Source organism: Camponotus vicinus, unplaced genomic scaffold (genome assembly GCF_025532165.1).
Source record: "Camponotus vicinus isolate PSW18456_S1 unplaced genomic scaffold, iyCamVici1.0 SCAF_14, whole genome shotgun sequence".
In the NCBI taxonomy this organism is placed as follows: domain Eukaryota; kingdom Metazoa; phylum Arthropoda; class Insecta; order Hymenoptera; family Formicidae; genus Camponotus; species Camponotus vicinus.
Genome location: NW_028141950.1, coordinates 349,113 through 370,990, shown reverse-complemented (window position 1 = coordinate 370,990; position 21,878 = coordinate 349,113). Strand labels below are relative to the sequence as shown.

At 32.6% G+C, this 21,878-nt stretch overlaps 1 protein-coding gene and 1 long non-coding RNA gene across 2 annotated transcripts; one reads left to right on the top strand and one right to left on the bottom strand.

Moving 5' to 3' along the window:
• Positions 1–1,340: 1,340 nt before the first annotated feature.
• Positions 1,341–17,070, bottom strand: LOC145965032 (uncharacterized). Its single transcript, XR_014436591.1, has 11 exons — positions 16,708–17,070; positions 15,966–16,028; positions 15,129–15,249; positions 12,764–12,966; positions 6,834–10,504; positions 6,427–6,723; positions 5,940–6,222; positions 5,386–5,525; positions 4,834–4,964; positions 4,084–4,353; positions 1,341–1,513 (listed from the first exon to the last, which is right to left on the bottom strand). It is a non-coding gene; the product is annotated as an uncharacterized LOC145965032 (long non-coding RNA).
• Positions 9,793–21,694, top strand: LOC145965030 (uncharacterized). The gene is made up of 9 exons (XM_083088284.1): positions 9,793–10,399; positions 15,131–15,264; positions 15,512–15,863; positions 16,249–16,447; positions 16,732–17,054; positions 17,346–17,661; positions 17,887–18,410; positions 18,579–19,248; positions 20,482–21,694. The coding sequence occupies exons 1-9, from the start codon at positions 10,377–10,379 to the stop codon at positions 20,860–20,862; spliced, it is 2,922 nt and encodes a 973-aa protein (XP_082944410.1). The 5' UTR covers positions 9,793–10,376; the 3' UTR covers positions 20,863–21,694.
• The last annotated feature ends 184 nt before the right edge of the window (positions 21,695–21,878 follow it).

Below are 21,878 nucleotides of genomic sequence, written 5' to 3'. Positions count from 1 at the left end.
CACATTGGAGAAACTCCTACGATGACTCTTGGAATGTTGGAGGCGTTTGGTGCGTGCACTCCCGCATTCTTACGTTTCGCATTAAGCGAGAGAGAAAAAGTCAAATCACTCATCACTCCCAAAAGATTGATATGATCGACCTATTTCTTCAAACAGTAATAACCTTTATAACACGCATTTAATATTTTTCATCTCTCGAAATATCTTTTTGCACGCAAAATTGCGGCATGAAATTGTCTCGAGATATAATAATGATGCGAATAATAATAAAAAAAGTATCGGACAATCGACAGCATTGTATATTTTAATTTCATTCTTTTTGAAAGTCTCTTGCAGCACGGATTTTTAATAGGAATAAAAGATGGCAAATTGTAGGCAACAAGTAACAGGTTGCGAATTGATGGCTGATCGTCCAAAAGGAATGACCTATAGACGAGTAATTCGCCCGTGAGCACGAGAGCGCTGAACTTTAAAGTTTATCTTTGGTTCGATTTTACCGGACAGGATTCGAGATATCTGCCATTTGGGCTCTTCTCGCGTGCCACGCAGCCTTGGGACCAAGATGGGAGAGCCATGAACCGCCCAATAATCCGAGAGAGAGTGCGTATAGAATGCTAGAAAACGAGAAGAAACCAAGGAGAGAAAAAGAGAGAGAGAGAAAGGTGGCTTTCGCGATCGAGGTCCATAAGAGCAGAGGTATAGGACGGGCAGAAAAGTGAGAGGAAGTCATCTGGTCGGCCTTGAAGCCTTTACGAGGAACATTTCACTCACAAAGAACATCCAAGTCGCGTCATGACATCAGGATGCCACGTTTCGGCCACGAATGACGAAAAGAAAAGGTGAGAAGGAAAGGAAAAAAACGAAAGTGACCTGAGATCACAAGCAACGATGTTATTCCTGAAATCAAAAAAGAAAAATGTTAATTATATGTAGATAAATCAGATGGAGCATATATTATGATAAATAAGTGAATACATGTATTAATGTCAAATTGTTCGAAAGACAATATTCAAAATTAAATGCAATAGACAGTTTTAAATTTTTTCCTGAAAAAAAAAACAGAATCTTAATTTGCTAGATTTTAATATCATAACAATAATCTGCCCTTCTATCGTTAAATCTATTTTGACTTCTAAAGATTAATATTAATCTTTATATATCTGAAATCTCTAAAAAGCTATCTGATATGACAAGCTATATTGCAAATCAATACAATAAATTACATTAACATTATTTTACATTATTTTACTGTTAAATTAGCATAGCAATTTCAGTGAAATTTCAACACATATTTTAATATTTCATTATAATAATAAATGATTATCATGAGATGCGTAATCGGTAGAAAATTTTGTCCAAGATTTTATTCCGTTCTGGAATAATCGAGCCATGTTCACTTTATCCTTGATCTGGCGACACTCCATTAGGAATTTCCCATTTCGATCTCCGTCATTAATGTAACTATCTGCCACCCTCGCCACCCTCACAGCGAAATCGTTATCGCTACTTGTTCCTAAGGAAGAAAAGTACGATTTCCGTCTTCGAAAAAAATAGTGCGCAGTGAAAGGAGAGAAATTTTGATGTCGTGATCTCTTGGATTGCACGCGCAAACTTCTCTGCCGACACGGAAAGGTGTATTACCTGTTATATACTGTTATTATGGCAAAGGTTAAATCTAACTTCATCTTGGAACATCATGCATTCTTTCTGATCGAGTCTTTGTCTACAAATTTTATACTAAATTTGAGGACAACGGATATTGTATAAAACACTATCAGCAACTTTCTTTCATTCTAACACGTGTTGATAATTATGTTTTAAGTTTAATTAAGTAATAAAGAATGCTAAGTTAATTCTATTCTATAAAATTAAAATCTAATTAAAATAAAACAGAAATTTGTGTATGTACATACACATATATGTGCGCATGTCACTTATTTTTAAATCTTTGTTATAATGATGAAATAATTGTATAAGTATATTCGCATTAAATCGTCAGATTACATTCAATTATATAACTAAATATGATTGCTTGAGATGGTTACAATGTACAACTTTTAAGTGTGAACAGGAATATATCCGTGAGCAATGCAACGAGTCTTCAGTTGACCTTTCGATAATGCCGTAAGAAAAATTGCAAGAGAAATCACATTTATATAAATTATATATATGTATAATGTGTATAATATTTCTAAATATAAATTGGAATTGTAAATTTATTTCAAGTTCGACTTTTTTAATTTTAGATTTAAAATAAGTAAAAATATAAATATATAAATTATTTAAAATAAATATAATAATATTATCGATAGAAGAAATGCTCTCCCGCGGCAGATATGATTCTGTAATTATATACATGGATTTCAACGAATTGCAATCGCGTCCGCTGTCGCCAACAACAAATGCTCATTGCGACATGAGGAAATAATTATGGAAATACGTGTATTATAACTCAGAGCATATTGCACAAATTGTAGCAATGCATATCCTTTAAGAACAAATAAGTATGTTTGTCGATTGCACGCTCACTAAGATAACCTGTAATTATACTTTATTTGCAAGAGTAAAGAAATGTTGCATTAAGAAGAGATATTCTTGATCTATTATTCTTCACGAGACGAAGGATTACTTAAGAAACCGCGTCAAGATGACGCGAACATATTCATTTCAAGATTAGGTAATAAATATATTAATACAAGTTACCTATATGTTAATGTAACTCAATTACAAATAATTTGCAAACAAATTCCATACAAGTATTATATTTTTTCAATGTTAAAAATAAAATAAAATAAAATTATTTTCTATTTTCTAAAAATAATATCAAAGAGATTTATAGAATCTTTATTCGCACTTCATTATTTTAAATAAAATATTCTGCACGATGAGAATTAAATTATTCTTTAATATTCTTCAATATCTAATAATAATTCTAAAATACTATTCATTCTTGTGCAAATTAAAAATAAATTTTTATTAATTTTTTTTATACATTGAAAAATTGCATGTCACACACATATTGACCATTTAATTAATCTATCTGATATCGATTTTTACAATCACAAACACGTCTCATTCATCATAGTCTTCCTTTCGCGCGTCAAAGAAAAATCAAGATAAGAATCATAAAGTTGATGTTAACGAGCAAGGCCGCAATTAAAGTTACATCCTAATCAATGTATGAGAATAACACGAGATGGTAAAATAAAAATAAAATACTACGCGGAGAGAGGAAGAGGAAAGGACTTTCTCTCAATCGGTGGAGGAGATCCTTTTCGCTTTCCCTGATACCGCATCCGGCCAGGCGCGTTGAACATGCAGGACCAACGTGAGAATAAAAATGCGCGATAATAAAAGTGAGAAAAGTAATTATTAAACTGTATTATATATCCCAATAAATCTGACAGAGAGAGAATTTTTTACGCAAACAGCGTATTATTACGCGATTGAAACGAGAAAGTAGAAATTATACAAAGTTATTCGATAAAATCGGAATTACCGTTGCAAATCTATAATTGTTAAACCGACTAACGCTTACCTAACAACGACTACAATGATAAATCCGCATAATATCAACTAAAGCTATTCAATTTTTTTTTGTTCAATTTCTTACTCAACTTTTTACGCTTAAATACCCGATTGTGTAATGCATAAATGCGAATCATTCGCGAAGTACGAATGTCATATTCTTGAGGAATACGAAGGATTAAAATATAAATGGAATTAAAAGTATAAATGGAATTAATATATTAATTCGAGAATAAGCGATATGTATATGAGTGACAATATAATTATAACGTTTTCGACACGATCACCATTGTAATACATATTAGGCATCCATACGATACGCAAGTATTACATGTTGCGTCAGTATGTCAATGTTAAGGTCACTACTCAAGGTATGACAAAACTAATCATCAATAAAGAAGTGATGCCCCTCTTATGTTATTTCATATTATACTTAGCATAATAAATTGAAGAGAGAACAAGATTCTTTTTAATCATTGAAAATGCCATTTAATCTCTTTTGAAAATTTTAACAGCAAAATTATCAATATCTTTATATCGAAATAATATTATTACCATTATTTTTGCCTCTTTATTTGTTTCCTCTTAGTCGAATGATAGTTCTACGACATCCGTGCGTACGTTATGTGCGTACGTTATGTGCATAAAACGAAATGTAGAACTTTGCGATCATTATAAAGTGGGTCAAGTTGATATCCGGTTTCGCGAAACCGGAATACTTGGCCATGTGCAAAATCTTTCTCTACGAGTGATTCTTGATCGGTATTTCATGAAGCACGTTAATAGTGCGCGTTAGACTAGATACATTATTTAGATGTATCATATCTGCGAAATAGAAGAATGAAAATTCAGATTTAAAAAAAATGACAACAAAGATCTGGTTTCATGGATAACTTTTAAATTTCACGGAAAATATATTGTTCCAAGTTGTAAAATATTAAAAACAAGCTAAACAAAAAATAGTCTATTGTAATATAACAAGTGCAAATTAAAATGATGAAGATAAAAATGTCGCTGTTTTCTTTTTAAAAAAAGAAGCTGTCAAACAAAATATAACAATTAGTCCTCTTATAATTTACCAGTTTTATCTCGATTATTGTATTTATGATAAAAAAACATATTAGCATTTACGTAAGGGAATGCAATGATCATTTAAAGAACATAAGAGAAATAAAGATAACCGGTTGCTTTCACGCGACAAATGTCGCGCGTCTTCCATAAGCTCGTGACAAATGTCTCTTTGCAAATGGAAAACGCAAAGATTATTTCGCGAGAAACGCGTACATGTTATTAGTTATGACTCACGTCAAACGAGAGAGTATCGGGATGAATGCTGAGGAGGAAAACGCCTGAACCGGTCGATCTCCCTGATAAAAGCGAGTAGGAGGCACTTTCCATGAAATTCCTTTAGGCGCCTCAACGGATTTCATCATCGTCTACCAACGAAATCGAAAACGCTTTATTACTATCGCTTATTTATTGATGACGGCGAAAGCCCTTGACTCGGCCTTGTAAAAAATGGGTACAGTAAACAAGATTCAGAGAAATTTGTTTCGTAAAAATACGAAAATTTCCTCCAGTCACATTAATTGATCGAAAAAATTTAAAAACTTCATATCACTTTCCATTCTCTGTTTCTGTTTCATGTGTGAACAAATATCGAAATATAATTATATTATTATGAATGCAATGCCATACACATGCAAATTAAATCCATTTATTTAATAAATACCGATAAAATTGTCCTATTTCCACGTCCTATTATAAAGTCGTGTAGCACACTATTTTACAGTACACAGACGATTTTCGCCAATGACGCCATTGTTTTTGCGCCTTCTCATTAATATTTATACGCACCTTGGAAATTCCGGTCCTATCCCGTCCTTAACATTGAATGGCTTAGTCGTGTTCAATTTTAGATATGCAAGAAGATATTTTGCAACGTCGAGATTTCACTTTGACTTATCGCATTCTTCAAAGATTCCGCAAATAGCTATCTACGATTAAAAAAATTTACATGTAACCATATACTGATTTCTTGTCATCAATATAAATAAAATATGTAGTTAATATAAAATAATTAATATATAAAACATTGTTCCGAAAAACCGAAATAAATATGTCATATTTTATTGCTCATTACATTTTTTATATCATTAATGTAAATTATTAATTTCTTTATATGTAATATAAAAATAAATATATTTTTAGTAAAAGTTTGAATAAAAAAACATCTTATATATATAGAAATTATGAAGGTAACGATCAATTATTTTAATTGAATGTTTCAACAAAAATCCATAATTCATGCTTTACATTTCTCGATAATAGAAACGACAAATATATATGTATCAAGAGAAAACAAAGTTTGTGTAAAAGTGAATCCGAATTGCAAACGGCACTTTCTGTACCTCATTGGCAGTAACAGCTGCTTGTTTGGCTATTCAGCAACTCTAGTAATCCTTTTACGTTTAATCGGTTTCGTTTGATGTTCAAACGTGCGATTACTCGAAATGCTGACTTCTCTGGCGAATCGCCATCTTTTACAATACTTTTACATGAATTAATCACGTTTCATGTTCCTCAGTAAATCGTGTGCGATCAAAACGTCAACTTTCTAGTTTTATAGTTGAAAATCTTGCTCTATTTTTTCATTTCATACAATGATTGACAAGAAGACGAATCTATAACTCTCTATAATTACAATATATATTACGATCAAGAGCTTTTTGCAAATGAATTACAAATTATATATTTTTTTAAAACATTTATAATTGAATACTTTACTTCGCATCGTTTATTGTTTATATTTGATAATGAAACATGAAATAAATGATGAAAAAATCGCAGATAAAGACAGGCTTTCCATCGAGTTTGGAAAGTCTCAATAATACATACGTGTTAAAGGTGTCTTTACATTCGGAGGCGCTATGGATTCTGGTCGAGTATATCGAGATATAACTGCTTTTCGAAAGTATTGGGAAAACTGTTGGTCCTTTAAAGGTCGATTGGGATGCAGTCCAAGTTCCGCGAAAGTGCAGTCAAGGTTCTTCGTTTCCCTCGAACATACGAGTATATATCAATGATTTCGATTCTGTTAAAGTGCACGCGTATGTGTACCAATGACCTCGGCTTGAAGAAACACGCGATCGAGATCGAGAAACCGTTTCAAAGCGGTGCTGGCAACGGCAAGTCCTTCATTTTATCGATAGAAAGAAAGAGCACATCACTTACAATCGATGGGCAAAGTGTATTGAGTCGTTTTACCTACATTTCATGTCTATTAAATTTATAATAAATTATACCTCTTTGTAATATATTTTCCTAATAACTCGCAAATAAATTTTCGAGCATTTTCATGTCCGTCCTTCGTGTCTTCTGCCCTTTCCATTGATAGATGCCGAGTGTACGAAACGCTCAACGTGATTTTACATCTCGACAAACATAAAGCAGACAAGTACCAGACGAGTGCAGAAATGTCATTAATGCGGGAAGTCGTCCCTGAGATTTTAGTTTTTTCTCTTCGTTGACGTGCGATTTATTTGTCGCGATCTTGATTTTGTCAGCGTGATCGAAGTCATTATTATTCGATACAAGGCTACTGGACAACGGCAATTTTCACGTGTACACTGCATCAGAAGCGTATTTACAGCACGCAGTGTCAATGACCTCCCGTATTTAGCCTTCGACTTGCACGTAGAAGGTCCGCCGTTGCAGCGGATATTGTACGCGTTGCGATGAATGACAATTATCTTCAAGTTGATTCAACGTCTATATAATACAAATTTTAAATATAGGCATCATAAATATCTTCTCGTTACTGTATGAACAGAAAAAAGATACCGACATCGATATGTCGCTTTAGTTTTAGATTCTAACTAAAAATTTATAATAGAAATTTGATTCTTACTTGGGTTCTTTTCTTACTATTCTTACGTAGTAAATCAGATCTGGCGATTCAAATATTGTTCTTTACAAGCTCTCCGTTCCGTACGATGCACAATGCAATATTTGAGAGTTATGCTGGTCTACGTAAGCAAGGAGCTTGTTCCGACGAATGAACCTCGTAGTTATGTCACCCCATTCGTGGTGTAATAACTCGTCGAAAAAAGACATTGTTCTCCCGCATTTCGCGTGCTTACCTACCCGAGAAGCACGCACGGGTGCTCTCCTTGTCAAGAGAAAGTCTCGTAGATATATGTACACACACATACATCGTTCATTACGTGTAAATTTACACGCCTACGGAGAATCACCGCGGATTCTCTTCTGGTCGCATATCCGCGAGTTGCAAGCAATCGTTGAAACGCAAAATAAAAAAAAATCAATGTTTGATAGATAACTTATATATCTTATCAATAATTACATATTCAAGAAGCAAGAAAATATTTAAAAATTCTATTCCTCATGGGAGTCTTGCAAAGTCTAGAATTATGAACAACTTCTGAATTGAGTTTCATTTTTCAGTTCATATTTTTAAATCTAGTCTTTTTTGCTACTTAAATATAAATTTATTCACGAAATAATTATTATAGATTAAAATAATTGTGGCAATACGGTAAACAACTATGAAAGTGTCTTGTATCTATGAATATATGATAAGAAACATGAAATTTGCAAACGCGATTAATGCAAAAGATCCTAATAATAGAACTAATAGCTATACGCGCATGCGACAAAGTGAACGCTGACCACGTTCCAACCTTGATGCAAAGTATACTACTGTTACGGATAAAATTGCATTTATCTTCGCGTCCACTGACACTACATTTGCTCATTTTCAATTTCCAAATAATTTTGTTTTTCTCTCTCTAAATATTATATTGCATTGCACATATTTGAGAAAAAATTTCTCTTTTTCTTTTTCTAATTCTGTTTTTCTAATTCTTCTATCACATGAGAAATATTTTGTTTAAGATATTTCGCGCAAGTGTATATTTAATGCATATTTTTAAACTTCTATGTTCTGTTGTTTTGTTAAAATAATTCTTGAAAAAAAACAACTGCATCAATATATAACTGTTTAATATTCTCTGGCTCACGAATTATCATAGTCTGGTCCTTTGGCATTCTTCTTACGCAATGGAGACGCAGAAATCTTTAACACCGCAGCCGTCTTCTGATTCTCGGCTTGACACTCCAAACTGGATATAATTTATATGGCTGTCGGTTTCACTGGGCCTTGACATCTACAATGATGATTGACATTACTATCTTTGTAACTTATCGTTGAAAAAGTTTGCCAGTCTTGCGTGATTCTTCGCTAACGAGATTAATACGAATCAAATCTCGATATTTAAAAAACAAGAATATTTTATGGTAACAAATAAGTTTTCTCATTTAAAGGAAAATAAAAATAGAACTTGAAAGAAAACTTCTCTTTTCCCGAGAAGATGCTGCAGTAGCTTATGACTCCAATAATAATTATTGATTCTTTCATACGCGTTTTGCTTTTGGTATTTTTGGCGGTGGACTTATTTCTGCGTTGTTTTGCTAGTTTTTGAAAAAGACAAGAGCTTATTTTGAAAAAGAAGAGCTATTTTATATTTCACGGACTCGTGCTCTTCTTTTGTCATTCTTTTCTACGAGAGAATAGTTCCGATGCGATCAGTTCCGTATTCTTAATGAGAAAACCGCTTTTTCGATGTAGTTAATTCAAGCGAAACTGCATTTTGCGAAAGCATCTGTTTTAATCGAGATGTTCCACGAAATCTCTTCATGCGCATCTTCAACTGGAGAAGAGTCTAACGGTAAGAGAGAAATGGTAAGATAAGATTACGTAATGTGTTAACTTTAACAACAGAAAAATTTTAGAAGCATCTAGCCCAGTAAGCAGAAAATAATCGAAATAAGTATCGATAATCCCGGATATATATTACGCTTGAAACTTGCTCATTTTTTAAATAAGACATTATTCTCGCGTATCTTTAGCGTGAAAATCTCAGCTCGTCAAAATTTCCCATCATTTTCAATTCTTGATTAAAGATAAAACAAGACAATACATGTATAATAATTAAACTTTTTAGTAGAAACAGTGCTTGGCGAAATTAAATCAGACGAGAGAAGTCGGATCGAAAGCTAAGCTGCTAGAGAGGCAAACGTCAGCCAGGATCTTCCCGATGATCTCCTGGTGTATAGACGGAAACTTGTGCCAAGCTGAATCGAGTCGACTTCGACGTGGTGTGTCCACTTTTAAGTTGGTGGGGTGTTCTCCAGGAGGACGTGGTGGGTGGCGGTATAAGTAGAGGCCTGCATTCGCCACCGTTCTCATACCCTCACCACGTCCTTCGGCTACCTCTTACTTTTACTTAATACCCCTTTTTCCATTTTTTTTTCTTTCTCTTTCTCTCTCTTTCTCCCTCCCTCTCTCTCTCTTCTTCTGTCTGCCTTTCCATACACACGTGCACTCTCACTCGATCTTTCCTTCTCTTCGTCTGTCTCGGTGCATTCGCCTTGCCGTTCGCTAGCTTGCTCGATCGTTCGTTCATTCGTTTCGCGCCTCGTCGGCGAAGTCACGTCACGAAACTGTACATAGGTCACGTCCTGCAGAAACGGCTCACCCAGTGAACAATTGAACGGATCAACGGTAAATCTCTTTGCGTCCGACTAGAGGTTCCAGTGTTGATCGCGACTGATCGAAAAAAAAAGACAGAGATGATCGCGAGTGCCCGGTGACAATATATAAAATTCGATAGTAATCGCAGAGAAAGTATATATCGATATTATCAAGAGAGTGCCAATATAAATTAGACAGTACGAACTGATTCATCGAGAAGTTTTGTTCTTGACACTACTGTTTTACGAAAGTAAGACGAAGAAAGGCGAGGAGAACAGTATCTAGTGCAGACATGTGGCTCAGAAGCGTGCTTTTGTGAGTACTCCAATCAATGCAATTAATCCTTTACATTTCCTCCATTTATAATATCTGGCAACGATCTCATAATCAGTAAGAAATTAAATTCTTGTGCAAATAAATCTGTGGAAAATTTAAACATTATCAAATTGACCATTGTAGAAGAGACACTGTGTCAAATTCTTATTTTCTAGAAAATAATTTGATGCTATAAAAATAGCGTATGTATTTAACTTTTTTTTAGACATAAATGCCTAAGAGAAAAGAAAAGATTAGGCTCGGATTTGCAATATGTTTCTCGTCTAAATCTCAATTTCAAACAAACTTTCTTGTTACATGCATTGAAAAAAATAATTGAGTTTTAATCGACACTTCGTGCGTACTTTGATGCAATCGCTATCTAGCAGCATGCTATGCATTTTATTTGTATAAATTATTTCCTATTTATTTCTATACAAATTTCATTAAATATTTATAATTTTCTATATATTTTTTACTAATTTTTGTTTTTTTACATTATAATTTCATAATATCTACAAAGTTAATACAAAAAATTAACATTGCAACTTGTTTAGAAATGTGAGACAAAACTGTGTAATTTTATCTTATCGTGATTTTTAACATTAGCGATTATTTGAAAAAATTATAATAAGAATATGCCAACATATCAAGAAAATTACCCTACAATGTTTTTAAGATTTATATCAATATCAGTGTTTCCTATAGCTTGTACTCGAGAAGTGAAAAAGATCTTGTTCAAAACTCTTACTTTGATTTATGATTAATGATTATAAATGAGTATCGATTTAAAAGAAAGCAACTTTTCATGGACAAGAGATATTACGCTTCTGAGTTACGAGAGTTATCGTAGCGAAAGGTGCGTACAATCAACGACTCACTCTCTTGTTGGATGCGCCGATTACAAAGTTTCATTCAGAAGAATGTGTATATATAATTTACTTAAGAGAAACTTTTAAACACATGTAGTGCTTTCAATTTTAAACTGTCAATCAAAAATAGAAATCAGTTCAACTGGATCATAGTCATATGTGATAATCTAATTATATACAACTCAATATCCTTTAAATATAAAAAGATGATTAATTATAAATAGATTTAAAATATTATATCAAACAAATATAAAAAATATAATAAGAGAATATATATATAACAAATATAAAGAAAGAGGGGGGAGAGAGAGAGAGAGAGAGAGAGATTTTATATATATATATAATTTTAAAAAATTCATATATACTCTATAAAAAATATCTTTATCCAAATTAAAAGTAAGTATGTAGATAAGTAATACAGATAGAAAGAAAAGTAACATAGATTCAACATTAATATCGAATCAGATTAAATTATTAATTTTATTTATTTATCAGAGATTTTTTTAAACGAAACTTATCACGAAGTAAAATAAGCTAGTAATAGTCAGACAATCATCCGCGCTTAGGATTCATGTTACTTTCAAGTTTGGCGAGAGCGTCATAAATGCATGAAGTTATACCGCTCTTCCTAGCGAAATTATTACATTAGTTGCATTATAATTTCATAGTATGTTTTATAATAATCTGCATACAATCTAACATAAAAAAGAAAGCTATTTATTTAATTATAATAATAAAATAGCAATGTACGTGAGAAAAATATTCTTTCTGAGAGATAATAAAAATTCTTTCTGATTCGTATACATATATTTCTCTAATCAATTACAATTTTAAATAATTTTGTTATTGTTTTATACAATATATTTGTACGTATAATTGAAAACAGAACTGATTGTGTAGACAGTAGAAAGTTTAGGTCAACAGATCACTGCGCCATGAAGTACTTCATTACTTACATTGCTATTTTATGGTATTTACTATTAGCAAATATAGACTGCAAATATTGCGATAGTCTTGTCAAAAAAAGGAATTGATAAATATAACATGTCTATTACTAAAACATCAGATAAAATCATAAAATTAATCCTATAAAATTAATCGTGGAATATTAAAAAATTTGAATTCCTAGAAAATTCCTAGAATATTAAAAAAATATTTCAATTCAGTTTTTAATTGATTTTTATGAAAAAAGTTTCACAATGCTATAAAATTTTCATTGAATCTTTGTATATAATTAAAATGTTGCATACGAAATATAAATATATTTTTCCTCACTTATGATGAATTAGATAAGGGCGCGAAGAAAATTGAAAGAAATTCTAAATTATTCAATTTTTGCATCCTTTTTTGATTGACTTTCAACAAATTTCTGTGTAGAGAATAGCATTTCGTAGGCGATAAAAAAATACGTATTTACGAGTTAGTAATAGGTTTTTGCGGTAATATTATGACTTATGTAACGACAGTGTCTCGTGCCACTGGAGATACCTACGTATGCAGTATGTTTATGCAGATATGTTTGTATGCGAGACCACTTTCTCCATATGGTTTCACGATAAATTCCAGCATGAAGCCTCCATCTTCAGTGTAAAATTGAGTTATGGAACGTCTCGTTATGTCTCCTGCTTCCTTCATTATCAAACTGGAAATTTTCGCTTATCTTACATCTCGCAACAAGATTTGGCAATCTGAAAACTTAAAATAATTTAAAACTTGTGTAAACATAGAAAGAGAAAGAAAGAGGGAGGAGGATACAATTAAATCCAAAAGGACTAACCAAAAGGATAATCAAAATCAATAACTATTTCCATTTGAGTTGAAAATAATTTGGAAAAAGAACAACTTTTTCAAACAGTCTATTAACTTGTGAAAAAATTCAATTTTTTCCTAAATTTGGATCCTATTTTTTTTCAAGTATAAATCAAGGTATACTAAAAAAAATTTTTTAAATTAAAGATTAAATGTCGAGTAATCAAAAATTATTTATAGATAACGCACGCATTGCAAAATTTTAGTAATCTGTTTGAAACTACATATTGAAATAGAAAGCTAAAATTTGATTGCTGCAAAAAAATTTTGAAACCAAAAATACTCTTAAAGTAATGAAAAAAGTTATGAATTAGCTTAAAAAACTAAGTACAATCACTTATTAATCCTATATTTGATCCGATCGTACACTATGAACAAAGGAAGTGAAGAAAGTGTCTTATAATTCGTTCTACTTTATTTGCAAATGTATTCCGGTTGTAAGTTATTCCTGTATACCGGAAGATCATTCGAATGGAACGGTGAGTGCATTCAGCAGCGATTTCCTATCATCGTATACTTATTTCTCTGCTCCATGAATACAGCAAATTAATAACATAATAATGAATTCATGTGATTAACGTTAATGTGATAAAACCAAAATGTTTCCTTTTGATTTTATCCATCGAAAAAAGTTTTTATAAATAAATATAACAGCAAGATTAGCAATGATAAAAAAGAGCAAAATCACACATGATGAACAAAATATGAAATATATTAATTCTTTTCTCATGCAACTTTTTTCACGCAAAAGATGTTTTATTTTTACAAACTATGTGATTTACATTTTTTAATATAAAAATGATATTATAGCGAGATAATTATAACTGATGATTAAAAAATATTAAAATCATCCTAACAGTTTTACATTAAAAGAATATAAACGATATTACGCCAGAGAAACTGCTTTTTTAAAATGTCAATTCCATGATCACATAACGGCCTTGCAACGACCATATATTTTGCCAAAGAAAAAAAAAATCCTGACATTTGTATTAATTTCAAAAGCGACTCTCCTTCATTTATGGAGGAAATTGATTTGCAAATATAATGCTATGAAATTAAAAGATTATCATTCTCTCGTTGCTTTTTCTACGACCTCCTGCGAAACTGGTCTCTAATCTTTTTCTAAGAAAATTATAAGAAGTTCTTTATTCACACGAGAGAAACTACTTTTAGGAAATATTTCTAAAATGTCGAAATATTATCGATATTATATGTCGTAATAGGAAAGTAAATGTTAATATAGTAAAAGTTTATCTGGGAAGATATTCCGTTATATGTTCCGCAATCAATTTCGTGCATCTTGACAGAAAATCGAATGAGATTGCATTAACAGTACTTAATATTTTTTTCTATATAGATTAGTAATAAAAAGATTTTTTATAAAAAAAATGTCAAATTCATTATTTTTGTTTCTACAAATGATATTTTGTTTCAACAAAGCAAATATTTTATAAAATAAAAATAAGCTACTTTTTCATTTTTATATGAAGTTACAAAATTTTATAGATCCTTGAAATATTTTTGTCGTGTTAGCGTATGTAAGTTTTAATTTTCGCATAATAGACTATGAAGGATCGAGTTAAGAAGACCGAGCAAGTTGGATTCAGTTCGCGATTCCGAGGATCAGATGTGAACTTTCACCATGTCAAGCTTTGTATTAGCTATACGCATTCTTTCGTCATTTACATTTCACCTCTTTACATCTCATATGTACGTCTTATCACTTTCGCGAATAATGCCTCGTTGTTCCATACAATGTTATGATAATTCTCTCCCTTTTTCTCTTTATATTAATCATACATTCATACAGATCTGTATACCGTAAATATTAATAGCAGAACGAGTCTTACATTAAATCGATCAAAAATTTCGTTTCAATAAATATCAAAAAACTTTATTTGTATCGTAATATGTTATTTAAGTTTAAAAAAGATTTTTGCTGCCATGTATGTATGTGAAAAGTATTTATAAAAACTTATGGTTAAATATTTTGCGAAATTAAAAAATAATCAATGTAGATATATTATCCTTGTATGAAAACTTACAGAATATATGGCGTCATTGCGTGCACGTTAGCTGACAATCCATCGGATATTGTGCCAGTATCCGGTGACAATTTGATTCGAACAAAATATGTTGCGGCAACAACGTATCAGCCTCCCCGAGCTGTTAAAATTGAAGGTATTTATTTATTTTATATATACATTATCTAATTTAAAGAAAAATTAAATATATTATAATAAATATTAATATATTAATTCATAAATATCCTCAAATGCAAAACAAATTAATTTAACACATTTAACAAATAAAATAAAAATACATCATAAACTTTTCATATTTATAATATTCAAACGAGAGAAACCTTAAATTTTATACAATTTTCAGAATTTTAGATGAAAAATTATAAATTTTGATAAAATTTCAGAATTCGTGACAGCACACAAATTGCCGGGAAATGTAGCAAGACCATCTGATGATGATGACGATGACGAATACTTTGACGATAAAAAAGTTGTGCTTAAAGATAATAAATATGCTAAAAAAGTCATTCAAAAATTCGAGAATAGTGAAAAAAAAGCGACACTCGAACCTGTCCGACGTTTAGACTCAAACGCGGATGATGACTTGGAAATTCTCAGTGCTAAAAGGCAAGCACGAGTGGAGCTCGAAAATTTTAGCGATACTGGAAAGGTTTTACAGGATGAAAAAATAAAGAAAGTTGACTCTAAAAGACCGTCAAGCGAACAGGACGAGGTTATTCCGGGAGTTTACGTTAGGTAAAACATTTTTGTTGCTCGCACGATTTCCATTAATGAAATGTATATATGTTAACACATTTCTGATTATACAATTAACGAGCAATTAATTGACATGAGTACTTGTATTTCAATTCTTATCTTTCTCTATCTTCCTTGATATTTTCTCCATGTCTTTGTATACATCTAAAACAAATGCAAAGTATTTTAATTCTTGTTTGAGAAATATTTCTTTTTACTACAAATTACAAGTTTAGTTATATAACTTTTAATTTTTAATATAATTTTAATACAACTTTCACAATTTTATAATATAATTATATACAAGAGAATATAATAATAAAAGACAAAAATTTCGAAATGTTTTTCGCTTTAATAACGATGCCATATTTTTGCCCATTTTCAGCGCAGAATATGCAACAACTATGCTACCTGTTCTGACAACCTCACGTGAAGCGCATGATAAAGACAGTCCTTTCGATTTTGTTCCCGTAAACATTATTCGCGAAGATAGCAAAAATGGTTATGCACATTTTTCGGATGCAAATTTTGGAGACTTGAGTGACGTAAGCCTGATACCGGCTGGTACAAATTCTCGTATTCAGGTATTACGAATATCATGAATTAATTATATTTTTTCTTCTTTTATATTTATATTTATTTTAGTAAATTAAAATGCAATAGAAAATTATTTTTATTAATATTATAATGCATATATAACCCTATTTCTTCAGAAAACATTTCTAATGATATAATTTGTGTATATGTATTAAAAAATATATATCATTTTCTTTCTTGTGAATTTTTTCAAAATAGCACTTTGATTAAATTAATATTTGATTAAATTACTTACTTAATTACTTACTTGCTTATTTCTTATACTTTACAGGTGAAAAAAGGACCAAATGGCAAAGACTACGAATACGAATACGTGTATTACTACTACGACGAGGAGGATGAAAACAAAGCAGGTACGGCAGGTTCAGCTGTGACGAATTCTTACGACATTCCTTCCAGAACAACCTCCGCGCCTAGGAGAGGAGGCATTGTCAGTAACAGAAGTAAATACAATACCGTAGAAAGATCGAGCACCGTGGAACCTAGCAACAACGAGGTCATCCCGAATAAAAATGGCAATAGAGGCAGACAATTGCTTGAAACCGAAGATGTCTCCGAGGAAAGGCTACCTGCAAATACACGTTTTCCTCCAAGGTATATACATATATTGCAATTAGTATAGCATTTAAACATAACTCACTAATTAAATATCATTATATAAAATTTTTGCAATTAATTTTTAAACTGTTATCGAGTGATAAAAAATGTTTTAAGATAGCAATAAAAATTTATATCTATATTTTGTAACATAACGTATGTACATAGATTTCTATGTTTTCTGTTTCTTTTATTTTTGCTATATTTAGGATTTTTTAATTTTTTAAAATTTATCAAAGAAAGAAGATTATGCTTTAATAACAATACCTGATTGTTGTGTGTTAACAGATCGCGATCAAATCATAACACAGCTACAACGGAATCTTCGCGAGGCCGTAGTAATCGACCGCGACCAGGCTTGGATCTAGTTGATTCCAGCAGCTTCCGGACTCATCAGGAAGGTCCTGAATTTCCGCAAACTTTGCCAAAGGGACCTGTTAGATTTTTGGGCGTTACTCCTAATGAGAACAATGAAGAAAAACAATTAGTTAGAAACCGTGGCAGACCACAGAGGATTCAAGAGCCCGCTCCTGTCGAAGAAGAGATCGACGATGCACCGGTACCTGCCATTAAAAGACGTCCAAGCAGCACGGCAACACCTGAAGTATTAAACATAAATTAAAATAAATATTTTCAGTGTCTCTTTTCAATTGATTTTTAATTAACTACTTTCTAAAAATTTAATAAAGCTTTTTTTTACAAAACAAATATTTTAATAAAAATAAAAAATCAAGTTTATTTGAATAAAAATTTACCAGTTGATGACAAAAATGTCACAATATTAACATTTAAGCGAAAAATACAAAATACAAAATGAATAAATTTTTAGACCGAAGTTGAACTGAGCAGAGGTCAACCGCCACGTCCTAACGAGGAAGACGATACAGAGAATGCCGAACCAGAGAAACCTGACAATAAACGCACATCTGTAGAAGATAAGCAAGAATCAAGCGAAACGGATTCTTCCGGTACTATCGTTGATACTACGGATAATCCAACTACGGAATATCCGTCGACTATGGACAAGGTTGCTTTGGATCTTTACGCCTTCCTGCAACAAGGACAGAATAACTTGGTAGACGCGTTCAACAGCGAGGCTGGCGAAACGCAAGACAACACGACGATACCCGACGACGAGATTACGACCGATATAGTGACGACAACGGAACTTACAGCCACTACGATCGTTGCCGAGTCTATTAATCCCACGACATCGACAACTACAACAACGACAACAGAACCGACAACCACGACGACGACCACGGAACCATCGACCACCACCACTCAAATTCCCATAGGAAGAGGAAAATTCCGACGACCTGGAATCGGTGGCCCAGTTGCCTCGAGAAATCGGTACGCACACGTTCACTCATAACTTGTATGAATATAAATTTACTTACAATAAGAGCTAAGTATCCGTCTATTCGTTCCTTCACGCGTCGTAGATGTTTTGATGTAAAAATTTGTTCCTTGTATAAGCTCCATTAAAAACAATAAGAATTACATTTATATTTCTATCAGCTTCAAGTCCAATGGCGGCAGTAGTACTAGTACCGAAGCGACCGTATCAGAACCGACCCAGAAAGTCAGAGGACGTTTCGGAGGTGGCAATTTAAGTGGCAATGGATTCAAGCGACCTCGACCAGGTGGTAACTTCAAACCAATCGAGGAGGATACCATACAGAAAGAGACGTCTAGCTCGGTGAACGCGGAGAAACCAGTGTCTGGTCGCGGCAGATTCCGCGCGCCTTCCGCCAGCAGAACTTCTGTGTCGACGACGACGACGACAACGACGGCATCGACTCCGTCGAACGGCGGTGCTTCGGCAAATGGTGCCGCCGCGGCTCGACCCGCTTTCAGTAAATTGAACATCAATCGAAGACGCGGACGACCGACCACAAACGCACCAGGGAGCGACGAGTCCCAGGAGGCGCCGCAATCCGAAACCAGCGCACAGACTGTCGGCCAAATCGCGTCGGAAGCTACGACGAGTGCCCCGAAGAATGCTGTGCGCGCGCGACTTCCCGGCGCACCTGTAATCAGACCTGCTGCCATCAGGCCACCAGGTGGCAGAGTCAATTTGAGACAGAAACCGGGACAGGTGACTACCTCGACAACGCTCGCGCCGGAATCCGGCGAAGCTGCCATCGATGAGCCGGCCGGAGAGGGAACCGAGGAGGAGACGCACGAGGTTGGTACCTAATTTAATGTATTATTTATATTAGCACATATAAATACAAATTATTTTTTTCTATAGGATGCTATTTCTTTGTATAAATTTTGAAAAGAAATTACCTCATCTACAGATGTACGATGGTTTCGGATTAAGACACAATCTCTATATTTTTTTTATAAACAATATATCTCAAAGTCACAGTATTTTTGTTTAAAAAAAATTCCAATAAATTATCATAAAGCATATTTTGATCTACAAGTAAAGAACAATTAAAAAATACATGGGTCTGTAATATTAATTTTTTACCGTCATCATATTTCTTGATTAAAACTATTTCCAGCTATCTATTAGTAAATAAAAGAAAAAACTAAGAGATTTTCTTTATTATCTTGAAAATAACACTTGCTTGCTCAGATTGAAACACGTATACCAATATTACTTAACAAATAGGCCTTTGTAGAACAAACTGTATAATTATGTAAATATCGATCTATGAACGATTTCGTGCCAAAAATAAGGTCAAATCTAAGATTCTATCTCTATATATATGTATATGCTGTATATATGTATGTATGTATGAAGTCGTGTTAAGTCAGCTACACTGAAAAATTAGGTACGAGGACACCATGATGTCACTCTCGATAAAGTTCTGTCTTGGAATTTACTTTCACTGGATGGCCTTTCAAAATGTCATCAACCAACCGGCAGAAGACGGTACACACGATCACTTTTCACCTTTCGACTTTACGATCTCGCGAAACCATCGCGAATAATGAATGTCGAACACTAATAATCGAACGAGATAGAAAATGAAAATAAGAAAAAGAGAAAAAAAGAAAAGAAATGAAAAGAGAGTATATCTAAAGAGATTTTATAATACTTCTTTAAATAAACATTCCTGACATTTCTTTACGTTCGTAAAAATGCGAAATTCTGAACAGAGAAGTTATGTCAATCACAAAGAATAAAACTAGCTTTATTATAATAAATAAGAGATTGTGCTTATATACTATAAAACACACATATTTTTATATTTTACCATTTATCTAGATCGAATATTACTAAACTTGAGAAACTTATTTCTTAACTTGGGCCTATTCTCTTATGGAAAATTTGCAAACATTTCTAGTATACGTGATAAAAATTTAAAGCTATTATTACTTATGTTTCAAGAATATTTTAATAATATGTCAAATTACCTCTTTTTGTATAAGCCATTTAAACAATAATAATTGTTTTGTTCTTCAGGCACCAGTGGAAACCAGTCCGCCGGCGCGCTCGACTACATCGAATCCCTTGAATAAATTGCGAAATCGTAATCGGTTACAAGTGCATCCGAAAACGACGACAAAGTCGCCATTGCCGCCATCGATCAGAAGATCGCCGTTGCTACCGCGACGCAAAGTGACCGAGACCTCGCCGGCAACTCAGAGTCAGGAGGATACATCCTCTGAAGAGGAGGTCACTTCCTTCAGTGAGACAGAGCCGACCTCCGAGGCGACTTCCGTCGAGACCAGCACGGCAGCTAAAACGAAGCATGATGAGACACGTGGTCTAGGCGGCCTCCTTGCACCTCGACGTAGGATACCGGCGCGACGTCCAGGTCAGATAGCTCAGATCCAGGCCTAGATTGCATATAAATAAAAAGCACTCGCGTCTTGGACTATGAGCTCAAGATTCACTCGCGAGGATTTGGACGATTCCCATGACCTATCAAGAGGAATATAAATTAGATAATCTGTAGAATTGGAGACACACGCATATCGAATGTCGCGCTTTCGGAGAGATATCTAATTTTTTTTTTTAATACTTTTTCTGATCAACAGCACAAATATTTTGCATGCCGAAACAAAAATGACAGTTTTGGCATCTTTTACAATCGCTTACAATAGTGTCTTTTAAAAGACTAAATTTATAACACCATTTTTGTATCAACATGATGTAATTAAGAATACGTGATGACATTATTATATGATAATGTAACATGATGATATATTGTGTGTTGATAGTGTGATCTGAAATATGGAAAAATCGTTATAAAATATCATTAAAATATAATGGAAATATTTTTCAAATATTTCCAAATTTTCAAATATTTAATAATGATATGACCTAATTATAAATTCAATTACTATTACAACAATTATATTACATTGTATGATTTTTAAACACAATATATCACCTTCGCATATGCGAATGACAATTATAACTTACACAATAACGAGAAATGAACGTTTCCAAGTTTCTTGGTATATGTTGCGATAATAATTGTAACTGTATTGTATATTTAATTTGGCGAGTTTTATTTAATGATTAGCGTGCATTTATAAAGTTATCGAAGTACTATTTTTAACGTTATATATGCATATGAATAATATCCTCTTCAGGATGTATTTTTAAGACTACTACTGTGTAATGTTCCAAGATACACTGTAAATATTGCAATTAAACATATGTAAAGTTAATTGTGTTATATTTCTCTTTCATTTTACCTCGTCAAAAAGCATAATATTTGCATGTAAAATTAATATGACTGTTGAGAGAATCAAGAACAAGTAAATAGAGTAAAATAAATTATATAGTAAATAAAAATTTGAATTTCAATCCTAATCAATGTTATTATGTAGATCATGATTAATGTAATC